The sequence below is a fragment of the Sardina pilchardus genome, chromosome 13, assembly GCF_963854185.1.
Source record: "Sardina pilchardus chromosome 13, fSarPil1.1, whole genome shotgun sequence".
In the NCBI taxonomy this organism is placed as follows: Eukaryota; Metazoa; Chordata; class Actinopteri; order Clupeiformes; family Clupeidae; genus Sardina; species Sardina pilchardus.
The window spans coordinates 18,796,271-18,821,167 of record NC_085006.1 but is presented as its reverse complement, the minus strand read 5'-3'; the positions used below and the strand labels follow the sequence as shown (position 1 = coordinate 18,821,167).

Genomic DNA, 24,897 nt, shown 5'->3' with positions numbered 1-24,897 from the left:
AAAGCATTCTTCTGCCCAGAGGGTATGAGGACATAATTTGTAATTTTTTTTCTTTTAATCTTATCCTGGTTTTTAAGAGGTGCTTCATACCCACCGAGAAACAGTTTGCAAGAAGTAATTCCATGAACCAAAATGGCACACACTCACACACACATACAAACCTGAAATATGCTTTCCTTATAGCCAATTTGTTGTAGCCTGTCTAGCAGATTTGTTGTAGCTGTATATGCTATGAGTGCAGTCGTTTTTGCTGTCATTCCCGGGAGAGACATATGCTGTGAACTAATATAAAGACTAGAAGGTCATCAAAAGACTACAAATATTCAATCTCAACGTTGTAAATACCAGACAGGCTTTAAAAATTTCATGTTATTGTTCCTAGAGCTTAATGATGCCCTTGACATTTACTTTACACATCCCCTTGCCAAACAGCATGTGTGTGTGTGTGTGTGTGTGTGTGTGTGTGTGTGTGTGTGTGTGTGTGTGTGTGTATGAATGAGAGAGAGAGAGAGAGAGAGAGAGAGAGAGAGCTGAAGCATAGGCTACTAACATTTGCATGGTGATCAGGACGTGAGCAGAAGTTATGGAAATATAAAACAGATTGCTGCATAAAACAAGACATTATTTATTTTTATTTTCAGTATTTGCCTCTTTAGTAGTAAGCCTATAGCATGATACAGTTCAGACAGACCTGGGGAGGGGGAAGAAAGACTTTTTTATGCGTTAAAATATCATGTATATTTAAATCCATCAAAGTGAATTGCTGTTGGTTGAGCAGAGTGTTCTCTAGACTCAGTTTGCAGTGTTTCAGCAGACTGATGCAAAATTCAGTGGTCCTGTCTGTGAGTGTGTGTCTGATTATGTGCAAAAGTGTAGGAGAATGCATTGTGTATGTGTGTCTTTCGGTATGCTATTTCTGTGTGTATAAAGTGTGCGTACATGTACTTTATGTGAATCTCTCCCTCCTGTCTCTCACTATCTGTGTGTGTGTGTGTGTGTGTGTGTGTGTGTGTCTGTGTGTGTTTGTCGATGTGAATCTCTGTGTGTGTGTGTGTGTGTGTGTGTGTGTGTCTCAGTATCTACTATGTGTGTGTATGTGTGTGTGTGTGTGTGTGTGTGCCTGTGTTTATGAGTGTGAGGTGAAGCAGAGTTGGCAGGTTGTAGGCGTTTGGGATTTGTAGCGTTTGTCAGGGAGCACTTCTCAGCATGGGGAAAGCCTTCCTTCGTCTGGGCTGGCTGGAACTCTCTCTCCCTCTCTATCCCTCTCTCTCTCTCTCCCACGCTCATTAATGTGATCTGCATGGGAGATTTGTGTCAGTCAATTTTTACTGGCCCATGCTGCACTTTATACAAACATTTCCACCAACGTCTTTTTTTTTTATCTGCAAAAGTCTCATGGCAGGCAGACACATATTCAGGGGATTGACGCAATATGCACATCAAAAATGCAAACATAAATACACACACACACTCACTCACACACACACACACACACACACACACACACACAGAGAAATGCACCAATCCACTCAACCCACATCAGAATAGTTGCCCACTCACAGTAGGGGAACAGAACAAAAGGAGAACTAGGTAAAGTGCAAGTGAATATACTTTTCATCCTACCTGAATAATTTACACAAACATTAAGCAGGCAGAATGGAAGGATCCTGCTGCAGCAGACTTCTAACGTCGCCATCACCACGGCTGTATCTTGCAGATCTTCCCCTGTCTCTCTCAGACACCTGCAACGTACTGTACACGCCCCAAGCACCGCGCTCATCATTTTTTTCACCCAATTTATTTGTTTTTAATATCTCCCCGTTCATTTTTGGGAGAGCAAATAGTGAGAGGCGTTTTGAATTAATGTGAGTAGGAGGGCCTTGACTTATCAACGGGTCCTGATGGGTAGGGTTGGGAGAAGAGGGTGAATGGGGGGGGGGGGGGGTTTACTAGTGAGATGGAGAGAGAGAGAGAGGGGTGGATGAAGGTGTGGTGTGGTGGTGTGGGGTACGCAAGGAAGGAGGGAGCAGAGTGTTAAAGAGAAGGACTTGTGAATGTCATGTTGCAGGCGTGCACACAGCGCGAGCTCCAGCCACCCGGGCTGCCTACGCTTGGGGCCACGGAGGAGCAGCTTTGTGGGGGTCAGGCAGGAGTCAAGTGCAGGCCGACAAGCTGTAATCATCGCATGAAGCCATGTGTGATGAACGGGAGAGATTGTACAAAATGGACTGCCCACTCCGTATTCCAAATGCACAAATGTTTGTGGTTTATCACAGTGGAGTATTTTTCCTCATGGGGCCGGTGTTCCGGTGAAGGGTGACTCTCTGTCATTCATCACGCTCTAGAGGAGAGTGGGGAGGTGGTGGTGGGGGGGGGGGGGATCCGCTGGTTGGGAATGTATGTTGAAGTTGTGAATGGCCTTGCCTGGAGATCAGGCTTCAGCTGTTTGTATGACAGCTTCTGGGGATAAATCACTGTGCACCTGCACGGCACAGTTGATAAAGCTCAGCTGATGATGACACCAACATTACCAACCTTATGGATTCACTCTGCAGGGTGTTCGTGGGCACAAGGGAATGTTTCACTTGTACATTTGCACTACACATGCAATCACACATCTAGCAATATAATGGTCTTGCACTTCAAAAACAAGGAACTAGCATATCAACATTCCAAGAACCAGAATCACATGTATGCAATACACAACAGAGTTTTTGTGGAAATGAGAACAGGACATAGTAGTGGCTGTAACTATATCAAAGGTACTATTTATGTCAGCATGCAGAGTCAATTTACAGTAGTTATTCTCTGAAAAATAGGAGTAGTGGTACGGAATGGTCTCAGATCTCCGGAGATATCCGGTATCTCCTCTGGGCTCACGGCGGCGAGCGAGCACGTTCAATAGATGCGCACAGCAGGAATCTATACCAATCTGATTACAATCACAAATCCATCGCGTAGCTCGGATCACATACATCCCCTGGTGAAGCGACCCCCTCGGAAGTTTGTTTACATGGATTAACGCTCCTAGAATTACAATCGCACGTAATGACTGCACATTCATGCATTGCATTTCTTATTAAATTCTTATTCAATTAGAGACAATCAAATTGTATTTTCAGGTCTCTGTCGCTTAGCTTATGCCGTTTTTTTTTTCAGTGAGGAGGCAAACCAAAGCATCAACACTGCCATCATGTGGAGGGAAGCACTAGCAATTTGCTCTAAAAGCAGTTTATCTAATGCTGCACCCTCACCGTGTGGATGGACATCGACTGTAAACAGACAAGAGGTAGACAGGGCAACGGGAAATAAGTGGCAGCTGTTTTCATGATATATTTTTCTCAGTGGTGAATTTTGGCGAAGGAAATATTTTTTTGTTTACATAAACTGGATTTGCGCAAGTACAGTCAACATTTTGCTTTGTCATAGCCTGTAACCTGTAGCCGTAGCCCACATTAGGTCCAGCATTCACACCAACAGGGGGCGACCCTGCTCCAGTTTGTACATTTTCCAACTTCACAAATTTGGGTTGCATTTTCTTGTAATCGTTTGAATTAAATGTGCGAGTTTTAAATCAGTTAACACATCAACAAACACGTGCGGCATATTAAATAGATATCAACCCAATATAACCCTAGCTTACTAGCCAACAAAGTTTTTGGAGAAATAAAGTCCAGCTTTATTTGTGTAGCATAATTATACATCTGTTTGTACACATTAAACTTTCTGTACAATGTGTTCTGATACTACACCACGACTCCCCACCTACCCACCCTTTTCTGTACAAAATCTGAAAAAGTAGACCCTAAATTCAACAAACATCGGATAACAAGGATGTTGGTGCCTGTGTCTATTGCATAAAAATGTTTTAGAATGTCCACAGTAACTTTGAAGAGTCCAGCTTCATATTCTTGCAACAAACAAATATGAAAGAAGGAGATTTGATCATACTAACAATAGGCATATAAATGACAACATTAGGAACATTATTGTTTAATTAGGATGAAAATGGATATGATATCTAATGATGGAATGTTAGTTTGCAATAGAGTATCTTTCCCTTCAATCCTATCTTGTGCGTTAGCATTTTGTCTAGTATATTTTGGGATTTCTGCAACAGGTCTAGGATGTAAAGTGAGCACACATTCTCATGTGTAGAGTCATTTCAACCTAATGCCCTGGAAATAAAAGATTAATTAAAACTTTAAGAGTACATTCTTGCTTTCATTGCACACTTGCAGAGTGGTACTGAGAGGCCATGGTGTCTAGGATTAAAGATTCACAGAGATGATTGTTGTAAGTCTAAACAACTGTCAGAGCACCATTAATTAAAAATGTCATCACAGAGATGTAGCTCCAGCCTTGCTTTGAAGGGGGACTATTAAAACTATTAACTACTGGACTGTAAACTTGGCTTCTTCTTCTTCTAGTACATAGAAATGACACGAAGAAGCATGAGAGGACTCGGACACAACATGAACAGATGTTCAGAAATTGGAACTTAACAGCTTTATATCACTTTTACTGAAAACTTAAACTGAACTGACACTTACACTTACTGAAAAACATGCTGGTAAATAAGAAATGTGATTGGCTGCAGCAAATGACCCCCTGAGATGTGCTTGAAGATCTTAACAAGCACAAACTTTAGTTGACTTGTTTGATACGTTTAACTCTGTTTTAAGTGGGAACATGCTCAAAAATGTGATGATTTACCTTCTTTTTGGCTGCATGAATCAGTGGATGAGTTGGAGTGGGGGAAGGAATTGGAACGTGAGATGAAATTCTATAAACAAGAACACTCTACTACTGCATAATGATGTTCAGAAGCTGAAGCATCTACCTCCATCTCCTCTAAAGCAGAGATGCAGAGGCTCTGCGTTTCCATGGCTTGTGTTATAAAGAGAAGCTCCCTCGCGTGTACCCTGCGCTCAGACTCCCGTCGTACGGGACCTGGGAGCCGGAGCAGTCCGTGAAGAAGGCAGGGAAGGCCAGGCCGCACGAGGAGCCGTCCTCCAGGAGCGCCGGCGCCACCGCAGAGTCCGAGGGGCCGTAGACGCCGGCCGACTGGCCTCCGGGGCCGGTCCTCATGCCCTCGGCGGACTTCTTGGGCGGCACCACGCAGGTAGTCCACGTAGGCTCGGCGGCGTACACGAATCCGCCGGTGACGTAGTTCGGAGAGTCGTACGGCACCGGCTCCAGGCCCGGCGTCGTTGTCGGAACGTCCTGCGGCGGGAGTCGGGCCAGGGAGCCGGGCCCGGCGATCTGGAAGAAGTCCTGCTCCAGGAGCATGTTGCTGTAGTCCGGCCCCAGGAGCTCGAAGAACTCGGACGCCTCCGGGTTCCCGCGCTCCAGGTCCTTGAGGCTCATCCCGGAGGTGGACGTGACCCGGGGGCAGTTGGCCGGCTCGGTGAAGAAGGAGGGGGGCAGGTTGCGGTGGCGCAGGGGGGGTTTCTTGGCCCGCTCCCCGCGGCTGTCCTTGGCCGCGGAGTTGAACAGAGCAGCCAGGCTTTTGCTCTGGAGGTTGGCCTGCACCCCGTCTTTCTTAGGTGGCACTTTGCCCTGGAAAGTTCCCGGCTGTTGCTGCTGTTGTTGCTGTTGCTGCTGTTGTTGCTGTTGCTGCTGCTGCTGCTGATATGGTTGTTGCTGCAGAGACGATGGTGGAGAGCATTGCCTCTTGGCTAGGTCCGGGGCCAGGGGGCTGGCCTGGGTCGAGCTCTGTTGAGGGGGGCTCCCGGGAGCGATGATCCCGGTGCAGCGCTTGATCTGCTTCTGCAGGTACTTTCGGTGGTTCACCTTCCTCTTGGACTTCACCGGCTTGTCCAGGGCCAGCTTAATGTTGCTGGAGGCTGAGTCGATGAAGCTAAGCAGGTCCCGCGTCGCTTCGCGGTAGTCGCCCTCGTCCCGGTCAGACTCGCAGAGCCCGAGGCCTCCGTCCAGACCCTTGTCCACGCTAAACTCCATCCCGGAGCCCGGGAAGCAGAAATTCAGGAACTGCGAGTTCATGATGGCAGCCTGAACAGCCATTGCCTCTCTCTCTCTCTCCTCCACTTGAGCTGTTCACAAGCAAACACCTGCTCCTACGCACTCCATATCCACTCCAACAAACAGTCCCAAGATGAAGGCCTTCGAGTTTCACTTGAGCATTTTCGGCTGTCTTTTTTTTTCTCCAGGCGCTGTTTCTCGCGGTTGCCCCGTATACCTGAACAAGGACTCTCTGCTCCGAACTCTTGGTCCTGAAGTTGGACCGTGTCGAAAACACTCCTCTCTCCCCAGCACTCCAGGGCTACACTGAAGGAGGAGAAGTGTTTTTTTTTTGGTGGGGGGGAAGGGAGAGGGTTCTTTAGGGAGGCAGGGCCGATGATGTCAGGACATCAAAGAGGAGGGGCAGAGGGGCCCCCTGGACTTAACTCTTTGCTCACGCCTGACCACCTGCAACTAAGAGCGGATTTGTCTGAGGTGCCCTGCCGAGGCGCCGGACAATGTCCACTGGCAACTTGGCAAAAAGACTCCCCATCTCTACGTGTGTGTGTGTGTGTGTGTGTGTGTGTGTGTGTGTGTGTGTGTGTGTGTGTGTGTGTGTGTGTGTGTGTGTGTGTGTGTGTGTGTGTGTGTGTGTGTGTGTGTGTGTGTGTGTGTGTGTGTGTGTGTGTGTGTTCAATCAGCCTCTTTTATGAAACTTTTGTCTCACCTAAAACAGCAGTTTTTGAAAGGATTTGGAACTTGTAATGTGCTCTGATCCTTTTTAATATGAGACAAGTTTGCTGTAGGCAAAAAAAATTAGAATGTAAATTTAACAGAATTGTAATTGTATTTGTGAAAAACAGTTTGGCCTGAAGGACAGATATGCCCAATCATATTACAAACTACTTAAGTATCCTTTTTATATTGCACCCTATTAGGAATAAAACTCCAGTATTTAATTGCAGTATTTTTCATGCATACCCCCAGTGATCCTCACAATCATTAAGCTAATTTGTGAATATCAAAATAGATTATTTTAATACAAAATGCATAAAATGTTACAATGTTTTTCAAGTCATGATGTTACTATTTCCAGTATAGGCCTTAATAACTATTGATAGGCTATTTAGACTTGTAATATGTTCTTAAAATGCAAAACTAAACAACTGGAATTGTGGTTTAAATAGTTAAGTTTGTTTTTGTTTCAGTAACTTGGCCATTATATTAACCATACGCTCTTGCAGTGTTGTATAGTTTCTCAGCCACCACGGTCTGTTCATTTGGAAAGTATAATCTAATTTAGTTGGTTGTGACTATAACCAATACAGTATGTCTTAACTGCTATTTCACAGCAAGTCTGCCTATCATGTCTAGACATATTGTGTGATGTCACATGGCATGTCACAAACTACTCCAGGAGGACATACCGAACTGAGGGACAAGCTGAACTGAACCGGCTCCTCTGGTCAGGCGAGTGGGCATCCTCGTCTGCTTGGGTCTTCATCTGCTCATGGTACAAGTAGATTTTTTCTTTCTCTGTCTTTCTGTCTTCTGCTTTTTTTTCTTTCTTTCTTTCTTTTTTTGAGCATTCCCGCACCAGTGGGAATTTCTACCCCGTCCTGACAACTATTATGGGATGTCTTTGACATACAGCCCTACAGGGTCTAAATAGCTTCTATTCTTTCCCCAGGCCATGAAAGGGAGCTTTGTGCCAGAGATTCATTAAACTGCACCTCACAGCCCCCTTCGTAAAATGGGTCTCAATAATGAACAGTCGATTTAACTAGAAAAGCTGCCGGAGCTGTTAAATTAAAGGGGGATAAAGTGCAGTTCAAGCGCAGTGTGCCAAGAGGAATGTTGACCTTAAGAAATCTCCGGCGATGACTGAAAAGTGCCGCAGTAAACAATCGCGCATTTACAGGAAGTTTCTTGGCCGGCCGTGAATGCTGTAACACAGGGGAGGGGTCCAAGTCCAGGAGGGGTTTGGGGGGGGGGGGTGTTGGGGGGTTCATGGGGGTCCGGTCTGATCCCAGTTTAAGTGTTCTGCGGAATACTGTGGAATACTGAGGAAAACTGTTGAACACTGTGGAAGGCGGCGCTGGCTAAAGACTCCAAATGAGAAAGGGATACTGGAACACAGACAGAAGAGGCTTTATGGAAATGAAAGAGTTCTTGAGCGTTAACCCTAATTTTTTGCTCAATTTTCTCCTCTAGTTGAAGCACACAGCGCTTGCAAGCCCTCTGCCTGACTGTTTGTTCTATGTGTGTGTTCTAACTTAGTAAAATAGTAAAAGGGGCACAGTTCTTCTTGACTTTAGGGTAAGTTGAGCACAGTTAACGTAAATCCACACTCAATTTTATGTGCCACCTTTGTTTTGTATGTTGTCATTTGGGCTGAGCTGGCTGTCCAATCACGTGCCTATGTTTATAAGCTGACGGTCTGGACAAGCTGGGCAGTGCTTCACGTTTTTTGTCTCTCGCTCCCTCTCACCCCTTGGGTAAGTGTTTTCCCAGGCCCCCCCCCCCCCTCCTCCCCTTGCTTTCCTAAAAGTGCATTTTAAGGTGAGGCAGTGAATCACGGCAGGGTGGAAAGGGTGGTGGGTGGTGGCGGGTTTAACCGCTTCAGAGGGTCAGAGGGAGGGAGAACGAGTGAGAGAGAGAGAGACAAGAGAGAGAGAGAGAGAGAGAGAGAGAGAGAGAGAGAGAGAGAGAAGAGAGAGGTACCCTTCGAGAAACTGTTATTATCATGTAAATTCCAGTGGAGAAAGGGGGACAGTGAAAGTGATAGCACTGATCTAATTATCTGTAGCCCCAGCGCAGGCCCGGGGCCCTGAATGGACGAGCCCACTGAAGCTGACATGGCCACACAATAAACAGTTGGGCCAACAATGGGGGACGTAGCAACAGTGCACAAAAACAAGCTTTTCCCAGCTAGTTATGGGCCTTTCATCGATATGCCTCTGGACAAATGCCACACATTCACTGCACTTCTGTTGCAGCACTGTGTGTGAGATTGTTTTTTTTTTTTTTTGTTTTGTTTGTTTTTTAAAGACAAAAGGATGGAATCTGGAGAAAAAGCAAATTAGTAGGAAGAAATCATTAATTAAAAAAAATAACGTAATGTTTTTGGTTGTGTGTGATTGGTTTTGGTGGTCGTTCAAATAGAAATACAGGACATTGTTGAAAGAGACCCTTTAAAATGTTTTAGATATATCAACATAGTGAATTTCGAGCGACCGTTTGGCTTGAATAAAAGTGTGTGTGTCTTCTAGTCAGAGCCATTGAAACGTCATGTGCTCTCATCAAGGCCTTTTCTTCCCCTGAACTTCCACCATCAGCCCTATGTTGGCACGCTGACACCAAAGAAAATATTTAGCCGCCTTCTTCTGTCAGAGCTTTTTGTGTTTGCGGGTCATTCACGTCGGAGAGTGAGTTTGACGCGCTGATTCCGGAAACGAGGACTACACAGCCACATAAAGACCTCGGGAGGGAGAAAAAGAGAAGAGAAAAAAAGGGAGGGAGGGAGGGAGGGAAGGGTGGCGACGGGTTGGTGTGCAGAGCAGAATAGACACAGCATCACATTGAATATGCCACAGAGGGGGGAGTTCCAACACACTTGAACTTGTAGAAATAGTCTACAACAGTACTGTAAAGTGACAGCCGAGGGGAAAAAGACTGCCAGCCAAAGTATGAAAAATTAAAAAATAAATAGAGAGATAAATTATGAATGAGCAAATACTGTATTTAAACAGAAAAAAAAGCTCCAAACTCCAAGCTCAAGCTCCAAACTGGTGGTCAAAATAGACACATTCTATTATATTCAGACAGTGACAGATTCACAAGGCCACACAATATATAGGAAGGAAGGAAGAACTGGCCATCTTACTTACTGTCTACAAAAGCCTACCATGAAATGGTCAACTTTGAACATTTGTGAGTGTTATGGTCAAAGCCTGCCTTCATAAAAGCTTCAAAAAGGATCCATCTTTTTCTTGGACTCTCAATATCTATTTCAGTTATATGTGTAAGCAGCTTAGCTTAGACAAACTGGCTGTCGAGAAAGGGCCATTATGTGGTTATCATTACACACTGGTCAACCTACCAAAGAGGGTGTGTGTGTGTGTGTGGGGGGGGGGGGGGGGGGGGAGGGGGGATTTACCAACTCAGCAACCCTCTCACCCTCACCCCCTACATCCCAAACCCTCCACCCTGAGCCCAAGCCTTCACCCAGGACCCCCATGGGTGCTCTCTCCCTCCCCGGCCCTCACGGTCCCCCTCCAGCACCCAGTGGCTGTGTCCGGGGACTGGGGGCTGGGGGAGGGATGGTGGACGAGACCGGGGCTCAGCCTAATCTCTTCCCACTGCTGTGTGGTCTCTGTGTGAGTGGGGTGACACGGCCACCGCCGACAGTGCCCAGGGGTCCCCTGGGTCAGCCCAAATCCTAATAACACATTTGATTGATGGGGAGTGTCAGGCGGGAGAGGGGAGAAAAGGGCCGGAGAAATTAATGACAGAGGGGGGGGGACGAGAGAGAACGAGGAATGGGATCACAGAGGGAGGCGTGGGGGTTTCCTCCGTAAGTGTGAACGCCTCAGAGTTTTCAAAAGTGCTTGACTGCACTGTGGGTTAAAAACACTGACCGCAATAGAATCTAGTTCTCTGAAAGGTAGAATGTGTTGTTTTGTAGAATATCTTTAAACTATGGTTAAACTACAATGGTCACTTTATATACAGTATATATACATATACTTATATATACTTTTATTTTATGAATTTAGTCAGCATATCTATATGGATACAAGTCTCTATTCTTTAGTATCCACGTTGATCAGAGGAATCTATGTCCTGGAATGCGTCTCTCTGTCTCTCTCTTGTTCTCTCTGTCTCTCTGTTTCTCTCTGTCTCTGTCTCTGTCTCTCTCTCTGGTCAGGGGCTATGCTTTGGGTCTGCTGAGACGGTCTCTTCACTGGTGCATTAAGCAGCCCAGGCTCAGGGCATGCAGAGACAATCCCTGACAATAAACCAACACCATTTACAAATGAACACAATGCCTTCCCAATACTCTGCTTAAAGAGGGCTTTTTTAGGGGGGTGTGATGGTGGTGGTGGGGGTACAAAAGAGCCTGGACGTCGTCCATCACCAGTTGCTCTCTGCTTTATTCTTTGCACAGTCACCCCTGCTCAACCTCATCACACACACACACACACACACACACACACACACACACACACACACACACACACACACACACACACACACACACACACACACACACACACACACACACACACACACACACACACACACACACACACACACACACACACACACACACACACACAGTCCGCCTTTCTCCAGCAAACCTCCCCTGAACTCATCGGGCAGCATTAATAATATTACTAGCGGGGGGTGCTCACAACCCCCCCGCAGAAAAAAAGAAATACAGAGCACGGCTCGTCGAGGTACACCAATTTTAAAGACTTTAGTCTGCTGCCAGCCCTGCTGAATGAGAAGTGAGGGGTTGTGCACTTGCAGTGGGTTGAGGACGGGGGGACTCTACATGGGGGTACATCTCCCACCAGCATCTTTATTGAAGAACCCCCCATCCCCACCCCCACCCGTCCAGCACTTTCATTAAACTCACGGCGGCTCAGCTAACCAGCATGTGATGCTGCAAGCCGGGGGGTGGGGGTGTGGAGGAGGAGGGGCCGAATAAAAATGCAGACCACCCCCCCCCCCCCCTCTCAGTTCATGAGGTCATTTACGGTGCAACGCCACAAATAGGTTCTTGGAGATGCTGGCACGCAGCAGCGAAATTGAATGTTTATCACAGTTATAGTCCTACACACACACACACACACACACACACACACACAATAGATAAGAGAGGGGGGAATGATATGAAAGAACATCCAATAACAATGTACTTCCACAGCTTCCCGACAGTCAGAGCAATATGCTCTTTCCAGAACATTAAAGAAAGAACAGCAAATAGCCATTGGGGTAAAAATAGGCAGCTTTTTATCCAGCAACAAAGACAGAAAAGTTAGTCACTCCTTGACATTTTGCGATATTACGTCACTAAGAGATTGCCCCAAATGACTTGTCATTAACTAATTCAATGAAAAGGTCTAAAGCACTGGTTTAAAATAGCCTGTGTGTACCACATAATCTGGCTATGTGACATTTGGGTCCAGCCCTAAAAAACACTTTAAAATCCTCTGGCCAGAGTGCAATGTGTACAGAGGGGAGCACAAAAGTAGCTGTTGCCATTAGTTACAATTCAACAAAGATTGTTTTCAAACATTTTATATATTAACTCAACACTGCCCTTTCGTACTGAAGATGTGTACAGAATAGTGTTTTACATTTGGTTTGACCACAACGTTCTTCCTGAAATTCCCGTCAGTACTAGTATGACATCTTAGCCTAATGTAGGCACTGATTATTACACAGTATGGATGGAAATGGCCTTTCAGCTGACAGAAACAGCTGGCTGTGATAATGGCATCATGACATCCGAAATGTAACTATAAAAAGGCTTCGTAATACCTGATAATTATACCATTGGGCGAAAAGAAACCAATTCAGACCTTTGCCCTCAATAAGGACACAAATGAGTCATTTTCATCATTCTCTATTTTCAGTTAAGCCATCTGGATGCATGTGATCGTTATTATAATCTACTTAAGGCACAGGCAAACACGCCAATCATAGCAAATCATTCAAATGTCCACTTAAAGCATTAGTTTCATTATGTCATTTACCCTTCTGTCAAAGCAAGCTACAGAACTACATCATTCGTTGTTTGGCAATTCTGAAAACAACTTCAAATCGGATCCCTTTTTATTTGGTTCAGTTCCTGATTGTATCGCATAGATTTTGAAAAATAAAAATAAAAAATAAAAAAGGTTTGTAAGCTGCATCAGTGAAGAGGTTTTAAGCTGCATCAGTCTCAAGTAAACATCAAGCCGTTGAAAAACGATGATCTGTTTTCTTCGGTCAGAACCACAGAAGGTTGGGTCTGGACTCCGACACCGGGGACATCTGGTCATACTTGGCCGTGGGCGTGAGCGTGAGCGGCCCACTGCTTGATCCACTGCTGGATGAGGGCTATCTCCTTCCGCCGCGCGTCCAGCACGGACTTCGGGTCGTACTCGTTGTTGTAGCGCAGGTCCAGGTGGTGCGCTCCGTCCGGAATCCACACGGCCACCAGCGAGTCGGAGAGGCTCTGCGTCACGCCGCCTCCGGACCAGGGGTCCAGGCCTCCGTTACTACGCACAACCAGAACATCATTGAGTCGGGTCAGTTAAGATCACTATGGTGGTCAGACTGAGTGCGCCCTAAGACGAGGCCGGCAGATTGAGATTGGGTTGTTCACAAAGTGATCACTGTTTTGCAAAGCTACAGTCATGATCAAATTCTCAGGGCACAGTGAAAAATATTTCTCTTTAATCTTTCTTGTTTCTTTTAAATAAACAGTCTTTATAAATCTTATTTGTTTACATGTTTTCTGTGTTCATTTTCTCATAGGAATGCATGGAGCATACTTCAGGTCGACCCATATCAATTCCATTGCAAAAACAACATATTCCATTTGTACAGTATATCACCCAATGACAAGAGGAATAAATAGCTGACCTGAAGATGATGTTGCTGTGGGAGGAGATGTTTTTCCCTCCGTAGACGACCTCTGCCCAATCGGGTCTCGGCCTCACTCCAAACATGCCGTAGCATTCGTCTGAGAAGGCCTGGAAGTCCCACTCCTGTGGCTCAAACATGTCCTGCACGCCATCTGAGCACATGGGCATCACCATCTCTGTACAGGCCTGACAGACAGACAGACGGACGGACGGACGGACGGACGGACGGACGGACAGACAGACAGACAAATAGACAGACAGACAGACAAACAGATAGACACAGTGGAAGATACAGTGAGCCCTAATCTGACAGGACTTTACATTATGAGCAGATTACAGACTTAAATTTGGTCATAGTATAAGGCATCACTTGTGGGAACATAGTTATTAAATATTATTTCCACCAAGGTTGTTTTCAGTCTGGTTTGTCAATATTTTTGTCTGTAGGCTGGACTACACAAAAAACACCCTAAAATTAGAAATAACCTATTATATCTAGAACCAGAGCCAAATTACAGGGTGATTCCACGAACTTAGTTTCACTTTAGCTAATATAACAAGATAAGGCATTTAGCCTTAGTAGAGGTGTGTGCCCTTCTAATTATGAAACGCAACGCTCGAGTGTAACATAGCAAGTGAGAAAAGGAGAGGTTTCTTTTCTAAGGTTTCATTCTATTGGTGACCTGATGCTCCATTTAATGAACAAATTCACACTTGTGCCAGAGACCCTTCTTCACCTTTAATATATAAAAAACTGCGGGAAAATAACACTTCAGAGAGCAGGCACAGGTGTGACTTTGACAGTAGCTAATGGGGCTAATCAGAGAGGGTTAAAGCGGAGTGAGAGGCGCAAACGTTCGATCATTTCCGCGTTCTGTCTTCGCAAAGGGGAGGGGGGCTAAATCCCCCTTTAAGCAGACCTGTTAACATTCGAACTGAACTGCTAGCCAATCTGACAGAAATCGATATCCCACTATGACGTCTTTGCGACACGCCTCTTTAAGGAACTGGAACTGTTAAAATTTTTCTTCCATAGAGATGCATTATGTTGCTCTATCTTGTCAGTAATTAAGGATCTTTGGGATAATCTGGAGGCTCCTCTCACCTGGTAGAACCAGCCCATCATGCCCAGGTTGCCGGTGGCGGACTGGGATATGTTGAGGCAGGCGGCGTCTCCCGTGTAGTTGTAGTAGACCTTGGCCGCCTGGGCGATGCCGTGGAGAAGCTGCTTCTCGGGCACCTCAGGGCTGAACGTGAGACGCTGGCAAACCACCTGGTGATGCAATCATGCAAAAATAGATTCATTTCCATAGAAGACGGAGCGGACTGGTGGACATGCTGAGAGTTCATTAAATATATTTTACGTATACATAGGTAGGGTAACTGTTCAAAGCATTAACATTCCCTTCACAAACAACATATGCACACACCAAATGCATACATACTATAGGAGATTAGGGAGTATTCTACACTGAGGTGTCCACTGCATGCTACCTGACATAAGGAATGGATACATACAGTACTCTTGGCATGCACTGCACATTCTCATGAGTAGATCTGCTGAGACCTAGTTAGTTAGCTTACAAAAGCCGTGCCAATGTTCACTTTTCCTTCAAAACAGTCTGTCAAACCTGAAGAGTTGTGTGTTCAGTCTGCGCCATTTATCTGAATGTCCCTTTAGAGGTAGAGTGAAGTAGGAGAGGGGGGGAAAGAATTCCTTAACGCTCTCAATGTACCGCCACCTGATTTGCATGTGAAATTGAGTGGAATGGAATCCAAGCTTGAGTAGAATTTACAGCCCTTTAGCTGGCAGAGCTGATTTTGGGGTGTGTGTCTGGGGGGGTGTGGGGGGGTGTACGGAATGGGGAGAAGAGAAGGGAGCCATTTTGGGACCTCACATAACAGCCTTTCAACTACACAACATCCCCAGCAAAGACTAGAACAACCCCCCCCCCCTCTCTCTTTCGTCTCTGTGGCGGCTCCTAAATGCTCTCTTTGAGTCATCCCTGAACTGGGCACCGATGATAAAGTGGACTGTTTTGCGGACAGGACTGTCGTGTTTGTTTGGGTCTCTGGCGTCGGGGTGTGGGGTGTCGGGGTGTGGGGCGGGGGGGGGGGGGGGACAGACGGCACCAGTGCCTCCTCTGCCTGTTCATTGTGCGCCAAGAGGCCAGCGATAAGTTGTTGTTGTTGGGGTGTGTGTGTGTGTGTGTGTCTGTGTGTGTGTGTTAGGCAGGGGGGGGACTTTTCCTGATGTCCTTTTTGAGGACACACACACGGGAGGTGGGGGTGTCAGAAGTGGGGGAGCTGCGGACATGTCCGAGTGTAGATTTCAGACCGTGACAGCGAGCGAAAAAGAGAAAGAGAGAGAGAGTGAAAGAAGGAGGGAGAAAAGAAAAGAAAGAAAAAAAACCTAAAGCATCTTCTCTTACTTTTCAGATAGGATTAGGCTTATACATTCATCTCTGCCAACAGATTTCCCCCCTCTAAGCCCTCAATACCCCCTTCTCACAGTCACTCCCATAATCACATTAGCTTTGTCAAGGGAGAAAAAGCCCCTCTTTGCACCCACTGCCTAAACCGCTTACACCACCTATAGGGGTCGCATACATTACCGGATTGCACCCTAAACAGCCCAAAATGACTCTTTAGCATTTTGTCTTAACCAAAATCTCACCGAAAACATAAAGACACCAGGATACGAGCCCACAATGGGAGCAGTGGAGCACATCTATCCACCCCACAACAAAACTATGAGAAGTCTGATTTGTTTTTGGAATTCTTTGAAAATGTAATGAAAAGCTGACTGAACCTGGCTGAATTATGAATAGCACGTGAGAGTTATAAACAGCTGAATCATACAAGTAAGTGCTCAATGGACTATAAATAAGAACAGACCTGATAGCAATGAATCACAAGAAAAGTGTTGCGGATTCGAACAAAGTCCCTCTTAAGATCGTGGATTAAACCACATTTGTAAGCAGCCCTCATTAGTCTGACGGTGGACACAAATTTGACAATCCAAGGTGAACACAGAGCATTTCCTGTGACTAATGCATATTCATGCTGGCTTTGACGGTGAATGAACTGTAGTCGTCTCGAGGTTGCAAATGTGTTGTCCTATTAGCATGCTGTTCTCAAGTTGCACATGGAGAAGATGATCACCTGACTAATGCATTCTCACCTCAGGATCATTAAACATGGCACACAGTCAGTGAGATTTATAGCACTTTTAGGTGGTAAACAAGCACAATCTGTGTGACACCTGCTGCCGAGCCACACAGATGCTACAAGTGATGGGAATGACACCAGTGTTCGTGATGGATTATATTATTCCGAGGAATACGCGTATAGATCGGCTGCCAGCTCAGGGGCACAGTCGTGCACTATGCCATGTTCGGTTGCCACGCACGGACTCACCGAATCTAAAATGGTAACAACATAGTTCTGTTAAAACATTCCACATTCCACATTTCTGCTTCAGCAGCTCATTGTGTAGACTGCATTGCCCATGACTATCTGCTCTGGAGACTTCCTGCTTTTAAAGCCGTAAGTCTGTACTGTAGCACAAATGGACTCAGTGGAGCAGAAGGAGCTCACAAAGAGGAACATGAAGCTCTGCACAGTCACAGAGATCACACTATGCCTCGGAATTCGTGATCTGGGGTCAGCTTCCACCGTTGTGAACATAATGGTTTCAATTGAGAAACGAGTCACTCACACTGTTCTGAGAGCGTTGCTTAAAACAAACCCCCTGAAGCAGTTTATATGTGCTCTCTCTCTCTCTCTCTCAACAGCCTCACGTGACAAGTGCTCAGAGCACCTCTGAGATCTGAGGGTTCAGTCCCACAAAAGGGGCCCTCTGGAGAAGACTGGAGAGTGAAGAGAGAAAGACCACCATCGGCATCTGTCTTATCAAGAAAGAGAGAGGGAAGGATGGGGAGAAGGAGAGAATGAGAGAAGGAGGGAAGGAGGGAGGAAGGGAGAGTGGGGAGCTACTCCATCCAACCTGCCACCGAGTCCCCTCATGCATATGAATGAGGCTAATTGAAGATGGTTGTAAACAGCCACGATGAAAGCCAGGGGGGCTTGGAGATTTACACTGCTATCGTGGGCAACCTGAAGCTTGAACCTGAAGAGTTTTCCAATGCGTAAATAAAGCCAACTGAGCCATTATAATAAGCAATTCAGCACAAAAGCATGCTGCTGTACACTGACATAGTGAATGCATGTATTCTGCTCCCCCATTCCTTAAACGTTGTGGGATTTCAACTACTCACCATTTGGGATTTGAACGGGTGTAGTGCGTACAAATGCTGGAAATGAGGAGAGAGAGAGAAAAGGAAAGGAATGGAAATATCTCAACAAGGAGAGAGGTGATGTGGTACCTTTATAGGCCAGGCTGGTAGGGGCTGCAGGAAGTTGGCTTTGTACGGGTAGTCCACCATTGCCAAGTTCACCCACGTCTCCTGCAGCCAGCTCTTCAGGCCGTCGGCCCTCGCGAGCGGAGCACAGAGACTGAACTCTCTGGAGAGCCACTGGAGGCCTTCCTCTGTGTTCAGGGCACACAGGGATAGAAATGAGATGCTGAACACACTAAACATTCAACTAAACATCAAACTAAACTAAATACTGAGCACTTAAAATACCTTGAAAGACGTACTGTAAAAACATTAAAAACCTTGCACTGTCACTACAGACACAAGGCAACTACTGTAAGCAGGTATTTTAAACTACTTGTGTTTTAAACTACTCTACTACTAGTACACAGAAAGATGAATGCATTTTGATGCACCTTTGTTCATAGAGACTGATGATTTTCACAATTGTAAATGTGCCATTATGAAGCCAAGCACAAAGCTGGTGTCAGTTTAATAAAAAAAAATATCATATTCACACACCTGTGGAGGCTGCTGTATCGATAGCCTTCCACGACCTCCTGATATTGGCGTGGCAGTTCACTCCGCTCTTAGCAAAATCATCGGAGACTATTTTGTAGAAGACGCCACAGGGCACCATGTCCGGGAACTGCCAGATGGGAGCAGAGGCAGCCAGGGCACTGGGAGGAGAGAGACAAAGCAGCCCATTAAAATGCCCCACAGGCCACAGGGCTGGAGGCTGAAGGCTGTGCAGTGTGGCAACAGTACACTCTGACAAGCCAAGGTTCTTCATGTGGACTTCAAAGAGGTAAAGTTTTCCAGAGAAAAAGCCTTTCCTATTAAAGGTATTGATTGTTGGTAGTTGTTAGTAAAAGAAAAAACATTCTTTATTGCCATGAAAGAGTTCTTTTCAGATAAGCTGCCAAACAGACATCAGAGCATTTCTGTGAAGAAAAACTACATCAAACTAAGCCATTTTCTATGTAAAAATTATTAACTAACTTAGATGTAGCGTGGCCACAAAAATGATTTCCCTATAGGAGTGAGGTTCATATTTTTAACATGTACATATACCATATCAAATTATAAATAAACAACAATTAAAAAACAACATAAACTTCTTACCCAGCCACAACATGAGGATACTTCATCCTGAACCAGGCAGCTAGCATGCCCCCATACGAGCCTCCCACAGCTACCACTGCGCTGTTCTGAGCACCAGACCAGCTGGCCTTCAGATACTTTATGAGCACAGCGAAGTCTGCCAGGGCCTGTTCTGAGCTCAGGTAGTTCAGATGCTTAGCATCCTAGGAGACGGAGACGGAGACACAGCACAGGGGAAAAGATTATTATGGATGTACTGATTTTGGAAACCTCTTGTGTACATAAAAAACCCATATGCAACAATTGCTATGTAATTGAATCATTGTTATACTATGGAATATTACAAATGGACACTTTAATGTGATGGCTTTATTGTTAGCAGGTATACACATTGCCTTGACTGCCTTGACCTGATTTGTTTTGATCCTGCAACAAAAGTTCTTTCTCATTATAGAAACGTCTAGCCAAAACACATTTTTTCAAAGCCATTACAAATGGAAACAAAACAAAAACATTCTCAAGGAGGACAAAAAGCTAGACAGGGACACACGAGGTACTGTAAGATATGGATTGCAGTGATGCATTGTGAAGTGATGTAGTGTGGTGTGGTGTGGGGAGGGGATGAAGTAACATCCTCGCGCTTGTGAGTCAGAGTCACGATTCTTACTCACACTGTAAGACTCAGCCCCAAATGGCATAGATTCTCCATAGTAGCGGTGCTCAGCGAAAACCAACATGGCACCCAGCTCTTCAGCCACATCCCACATAAATCCCTGGGTCAAACAGCACACAATAGGACAATGACAAGATACATGCAATCAGGCAATGCCAAAATGAGAAAAGTATGTGACAGTGAGGGTGTATTACAGGGATGGACATTAGCAATAGTCACCAGCCAAAGGCCAGTAAAATATGAAATGGCTGGTAGATTTCAGTCACAAAGTAATATTTGACCAAAGATCTGGCAGTGGCTGGTAGATGTACACATTTTCAGACTTTAATTTCCATTAATCAAACCCCTAGTTTATATATATAAAAAAGAGAGATATATTTGGTAATAAAAAGGGTGTAAATCTGGTGAGAAAGGGACGTGGCATTCTTACAGTGTTGTTACAGAACCATGCGATGTCTCCTTCATTGCCAGTGTAGAAGAGGATGGGACCGTCATCCTTCCTCCAGTGCTGGCCTGCAACCAAATATCTCTGCTTGAAAGTGCCATTCTCCAGGAATCCAAAATGGTCGATCTGTAACAACACAATAAGAACATATTTTAACTCCAAAAACAACTCACTTCTCACTTTTCAGGTCATTCGAATTTGCACTCTTCACATTTGACCTGCTTTGCCTGCTCATCCCCTCCTTGTCCTCCTCTCTACTCCTACTACCTCCAACAGACCAAGTCAATTAGCATGTTGAAATGAAAACAAGAGCTCTTGGTTTGGCTCCCCGCACTAGTACCTAGCGTGTGTCTGCTGCGTGCGTTGCGTGCGTGCGATCCTGGGCTCGGTGCAGTACAGTAACTGCTGGGGCGTGCTCTCTGGGCCCCTGGCCCACTGCCATCTCATCATGGAGAGGCAGGGCGACCTCGGCGCCGAGCGGAAGGATAATTAGCCTCAATTTGTATTAAAATATCCAGCACTCGGGGTCTCAGGGATGCCACATTAGTTACGGTTTGCCGAGCCCTCCGCCTGTGACATCCTTTCACAGCGAAAAAACCTCTGTGTCCCGGTCCAGCGTCCTTCCTACTTAACCCTCCTCCTCCCTCTCTCTCTCGCTCTCTCTCTCTCCTGCCATCTACAGTTTAGAGAGGACTTATTTATTTATACATCTAAGGCACAAAGCTAAAGAAGCACATCGATGCTCCACAGCTGCAGCTGTTGCTGCTGTTGCCCCAATGGGGCTACTTAAGGGGTTATCCCCATCCTTGAAACCGACCCAAAACCCTAATAAAGAATGTTCGCCTTTGTTTTGCTCTCCCCCTCCCTGCACTCCTTCTCCCTATCTCTCTATCCCCCTCTCTCTGTGCCCCCTCCTTCCCTTTAGTGACAAAAGAGGCAGAAATTTTATGAGGCGATGACAAGGAGCAGATTCTCAGGCTTGAATGATTCATTTATTCGACTGCCTCCAACAGAGTCTGGCATCTGGACAAGGCCGGCCTGAGAGCCAGCACACACACACACACACACACACACACACACACACACACACACACACACACAGTGGAGAGAGAGAGAGAGGAGGGGAGTTAGCCACCACACAGGGCACTTTCATTAACGCCACAGTTATGCTGAGGCAGAAGCCTGTGATGCCATGATAGGGAAATGATTGCGTTGGAAATTGTTTGCCCAATTACTTCATATTTGCTCATCAAATCAGCATCAAATGAACCAAATAACTCATCAGCTTCCAACAGCTCGTGGACTACGTGGCCAATGTAAAAGTTCTGCGACAACCAGACACCATTTTAGTGATCTAGGACACATTTGCACTACACTTGACTGTTATCATGATTAAATATAATATAAATATCTTTATCTCCCAATGAAAAATGATTGTGAAAACATCACTACTGTATTTCTGAATGTAAGTAGTTGGCAGTAGTTGGCAGTTTGTGTCCATTGGCCACTGGCATGATAAGAAGCATTCCTTAACCATGATGTGAACTCCCTATGAAAAATGTCTGTGTGCAGTTCATCTCCAGACATCCATTGCTCACAGTTCAGAGCCCAGTACAGCCATCTAGTGGTAGATTGCCTAATGTTCATAGACTATGTAAAAGGTAAGGTATTTGTTTTCCCCTCATAGGAAAATGGCACCCAGTTGCACCGCAACAAACTCCACAGGACAAAAAGTAATCATTAAAGGTGAAACCATCATCTGGAAAGTACCTCTGAACTAGAACTAAGACATGTGCTTTTACTTCCTTAATTTAATGCCAGAGCACACAATTCAATGCAGAAATGCAGAAGCTGCAACAACTTGTGGTTCTGTAGAAGTCTCCAAAACAGCAGAAGTCACAGTTCATCTCTCGATTGTTATTGTATATTAATCTTGCCATTTTGTCTGGAGTGTTGTTTCATCTTGTCATTTCTGTATAACAAGATAGAAAAAAATGGTCAGGCTAATTCTTCAATGCCAAACACTGCACACAGTCTCTAAACTCCTATTGTATCTATTTTCATTCAGTAGGCCTCTATCTCCAGGAAGGATCTAGCGTGATAAAGTGAGGATGCCCTATGACCTTAAACTCCCATTTGAAGTCCCTCTTATAAGGTGGACATCCTGTCCTCTATTCTCTCTTTTTCGATGGGAACGGCCGAGAGGATTTCCTCCAGGCAACTGTTCGATCGCTTGCTGATCCCAACAGAGCATCCCCCCCATCTACAGCCACCAGTAGGGCAGGAAGGATGATATGAAGGCCCCGCAACAGGATGTAGCCTGGTTTGCATCAGTTACTTTCCTCTGAAACCCTATAGCCATGATGCGATAAAGACTACTTTTATATATTAACAACTCGACCAGTGGGTCTCATTACGCTCTCTTGTTTTTAAATTAACGACCAAATCACACCTTTAACAAACTATTATCGTATTTTACTGCTCCTTTACTCATGTTGATTTGTTGATTTGCCTAGTATTTTCCTGTTTACATTGTATTGTATGTTGTGTGTGGTGTCTTAGGCTGCTGGGACCTTGAATTTCCCCTTGGGGATCAATAAAGTATCTATCTATCTATCTATCTATCTATCTATCTATCTATCTATCTACTGTATCTATCTAACTGTCTTTAGATGGCTCTGAGATGCCACAAAGGAGGGCAATATAAGAACATACGTGGACTAGGTCCTTACTCCTGACGAGCCCAACCGTGGAGGGCCAGTATACTTGGAATGCCAGAGGAGAACTGGTGGTTATAAAATAAACAAAGCCTTGTGACTGGAGTCAAGGTTCACTGAATTCACTGACCTGGAAAGCCAAGTAATGTCCTGACCAACCTATGTGGGACTTTTCCATGTATCAGTGAGAAAATCACATTAAAAAAAATCAAGTATGGAATCCTCAGTCAAACCATACGCAAAGGGCACAAACAGAAGCATCTTCCCCAATCTATTACTTTATCACACACCATGGATGATATAAAAAAAACATATTCCTTGGTGGCAATCTTTATGCCCAGGCGAATGCAGAATGTAAAAATGCAATTAGCAGCATACCCAAGACTAAAAGCTTACACTCAGGGGTCTTTTGTATGACAACTACATAGTAGTAGTGAAGGAAAATAGCAACAGGGCCTTTTCAATTCACTTTCAGCACTCTGCTCAATGAGAAATCCCTTCTCAGGCGCAGAGCCAAGAGGGGATACGGCGCCTCGGGCAGGAATGGGGCCAAACCTCTGATGAGCTTGCCTATTCTTCTGACGAGGCAAAACGGAAAAGCTGATTGTCTGCAGACACAATACACAACGAGCACTGCCGAGATTATGTACACAGAAAATTAAGGAAATCCCCAGAGGAAGACCGGTACTACGCTAATGACTACACCAGAAACTGTTGGCAACCGTGGGCTGCTAAATACCCATTGGATTGTATAAATTACAAAACAAAGTGTATATCACCCTGGGTACCGCATAATACCAAGATAACATTAAATAAAGGTTTCTATTTAGAGGGTATAGGCTACTAATTTAAGGCTTTAAGTCTAAAACAAGCATTATAGGATGGGATGTATGCAATTATTGTGACTGTCTCATATCAGTAGAGTATAGCCTACTGACAGCTGGATGCAGAAAAGACATTATGGCACGATACTGCATTGCATTGCAATTAGCCTATTTGTAGTGATCCATCATTCACACCTCCTTCATATACAGCTTGGGTGGACCAGTAGCCTAGATCTGTAGTAGGCTAAAAAGAAGTTGGCTGAACACAGGCATAGCCTTAAATAGGCTAATCAATAAACACCACAGGCACAATTTCAGTAGGAGAGATTGCAATACTAGCCTATAGGTCAGGCTACAATGCAAAGCAGACACAATAACACAGAGGAACATCTTACCTCTTGGTCAAAGTAGTAGGTTTCATAATTGATGACAACGTCTGTGGGAGCAGCCACTCTATGCCTGAAAAGGTGTGACTTCAAGGCGAAAACATGAGTACAACTCAAAACCAATAGGAGGGCGACGGCGACTAATGCAGGCATGGTAGCTCTGAATCCAGCTTTCATGGCAAACCTGTTCGCTTGTTGTCTGGTCCTTGGTCAAGCCAGACTGAGGGCGAGACTGCTCCACTGGATTTATTTATTTGGCTCGCTGTCCACATGTGCGGAAGGCGGAAGGAAACTGTCAAAAAGGCAAATCTTCGGGTTGTCTGGGCAAATTATGCAACTCAGCACATCACATGCACCGCACAAGATCAAAACCCAGTTGCTTAAGTTAAGGTAGTGGCATACACATAGCCATGGGTGGTGCAACTGAAGTAACTTGGCTTACCTTTACACTTTCAATTTTAAAACACTAATAGCCTACAACAGCGACGGAGACTTAAATATTTGCGTTTTCACCTAACGCTTCGATTACAAATTCGTTTCGTCTACACTAAAATTGAAGATGCTGAAAATAAACAGAGCAATAAAACTGTTCATAAGAGCAAACTACTTTACGTGTGTCGTGAATGCATCAACTATGTCGCAATGGTTCATGGTACTTGAAGTTCTCTCGTAGGAAATATGATGCGGGGTTGGTGTTGAGTGTTCAGAAATCTGTGATATTAGACGGACTAATCTCTGATAGAATCTGTGGCAAGCATTGCA

At 45.2% G+C, this 24,897-nt stretch overlaps 2 protein-coding genes across 3 annotated transcripts; both read right to left on the bottom strand.

The window, feature by feature from the left end:
• Window positions 1-3,535: 3,535 nt before the first annotated feature.
• LOC134099737 (protein FAM181B) lies at window positions 3,536-6,284 on the bottom strand. The gene has a single exon (XM_062552723.1). It carries the CDS (start codon window positions 6,025-6,027, stop codon window positions 4,897-4,899), a length of 1,131 nt encoding a protein of 376 aa, XP_062408707.1. The 5' UTR covers window positions 6,028-6,284; the 3' UTR covers window positions 3,536-4,896.
• A 5,678-nt stretch (window positions 6,285-11,962) lies between these two features.
• prcp (prolylcarboxypeptidase (angiotensinase C)) lies at window positions 11,963-24,699 on the bottom strand. Of its 2 annotated transcripts, XM_062552135.1 has the most exons (10): window positions 24,578-24,699; window positions 24,145-24,427; window positions 20,194-20,334; window positions 19,762-19,863; window positions 19,112-19,293; window positions 18,509-18,666; window positions 17,996-18,159; window positions 14,713-14,880; window positions 13,606-13,793; window positions 11,963-13,238 (listed from the first exon to the last, which is right to left on the bottom strand). In XM_062552135.1, the coding sequence occupies exons 2-10, from the start codon at window positions 24,310-24,312 to the stop codon at window positions 13,016-13,018; spliced, it is 1,494 nt and encodes a 497-aa protein (XP_062408119.1). In that variant the 5' UTR covers window positions 24,313-24,427; window positions 24,578-24,699; the 3' UTR covers window positions 11,963-13,015. The 2 variants fall into 2 exon arrangements, with proteins under 2 accessions (XP_062408119.1, XP_062408118.1); XM_062552134.1 differs by having other exon boundaries at window positions 24,145-24,684.
• Window positions 24,700-24,897: the final 198 nt, after the last annotated feature.

Coding starts and splice junctions, on each gene's coding strand:
- LOC134099737 (XM_062552723.1), bottom strand. CDS start 6,027: ATGGCTGTTCAGGCTGCCATCATGAACTCGCAGTTCCTGAATTTCTGC.
- prcp (XM_062552135.1), bottom strand. CDS start 24,312: ATGAAAGCTGGATTCAGAGCTACCATGCCTGCATTAGTCGCCGTCGCC. Junction 19,294..19,761: donor TTGGGGCTGAGTCTTACAGT/GTGAGTAAGAAT, acceptor TCCGTCTCCTAG/GATGCTAAGCATCTGAACTA. Junction 13,239..13,605: donor CACAGCAACATCATCTTCAG/GTCAGCTATTTA, acceptor GGTTGTGCGTAG/TAACGGAGGCCTGGACCCCT.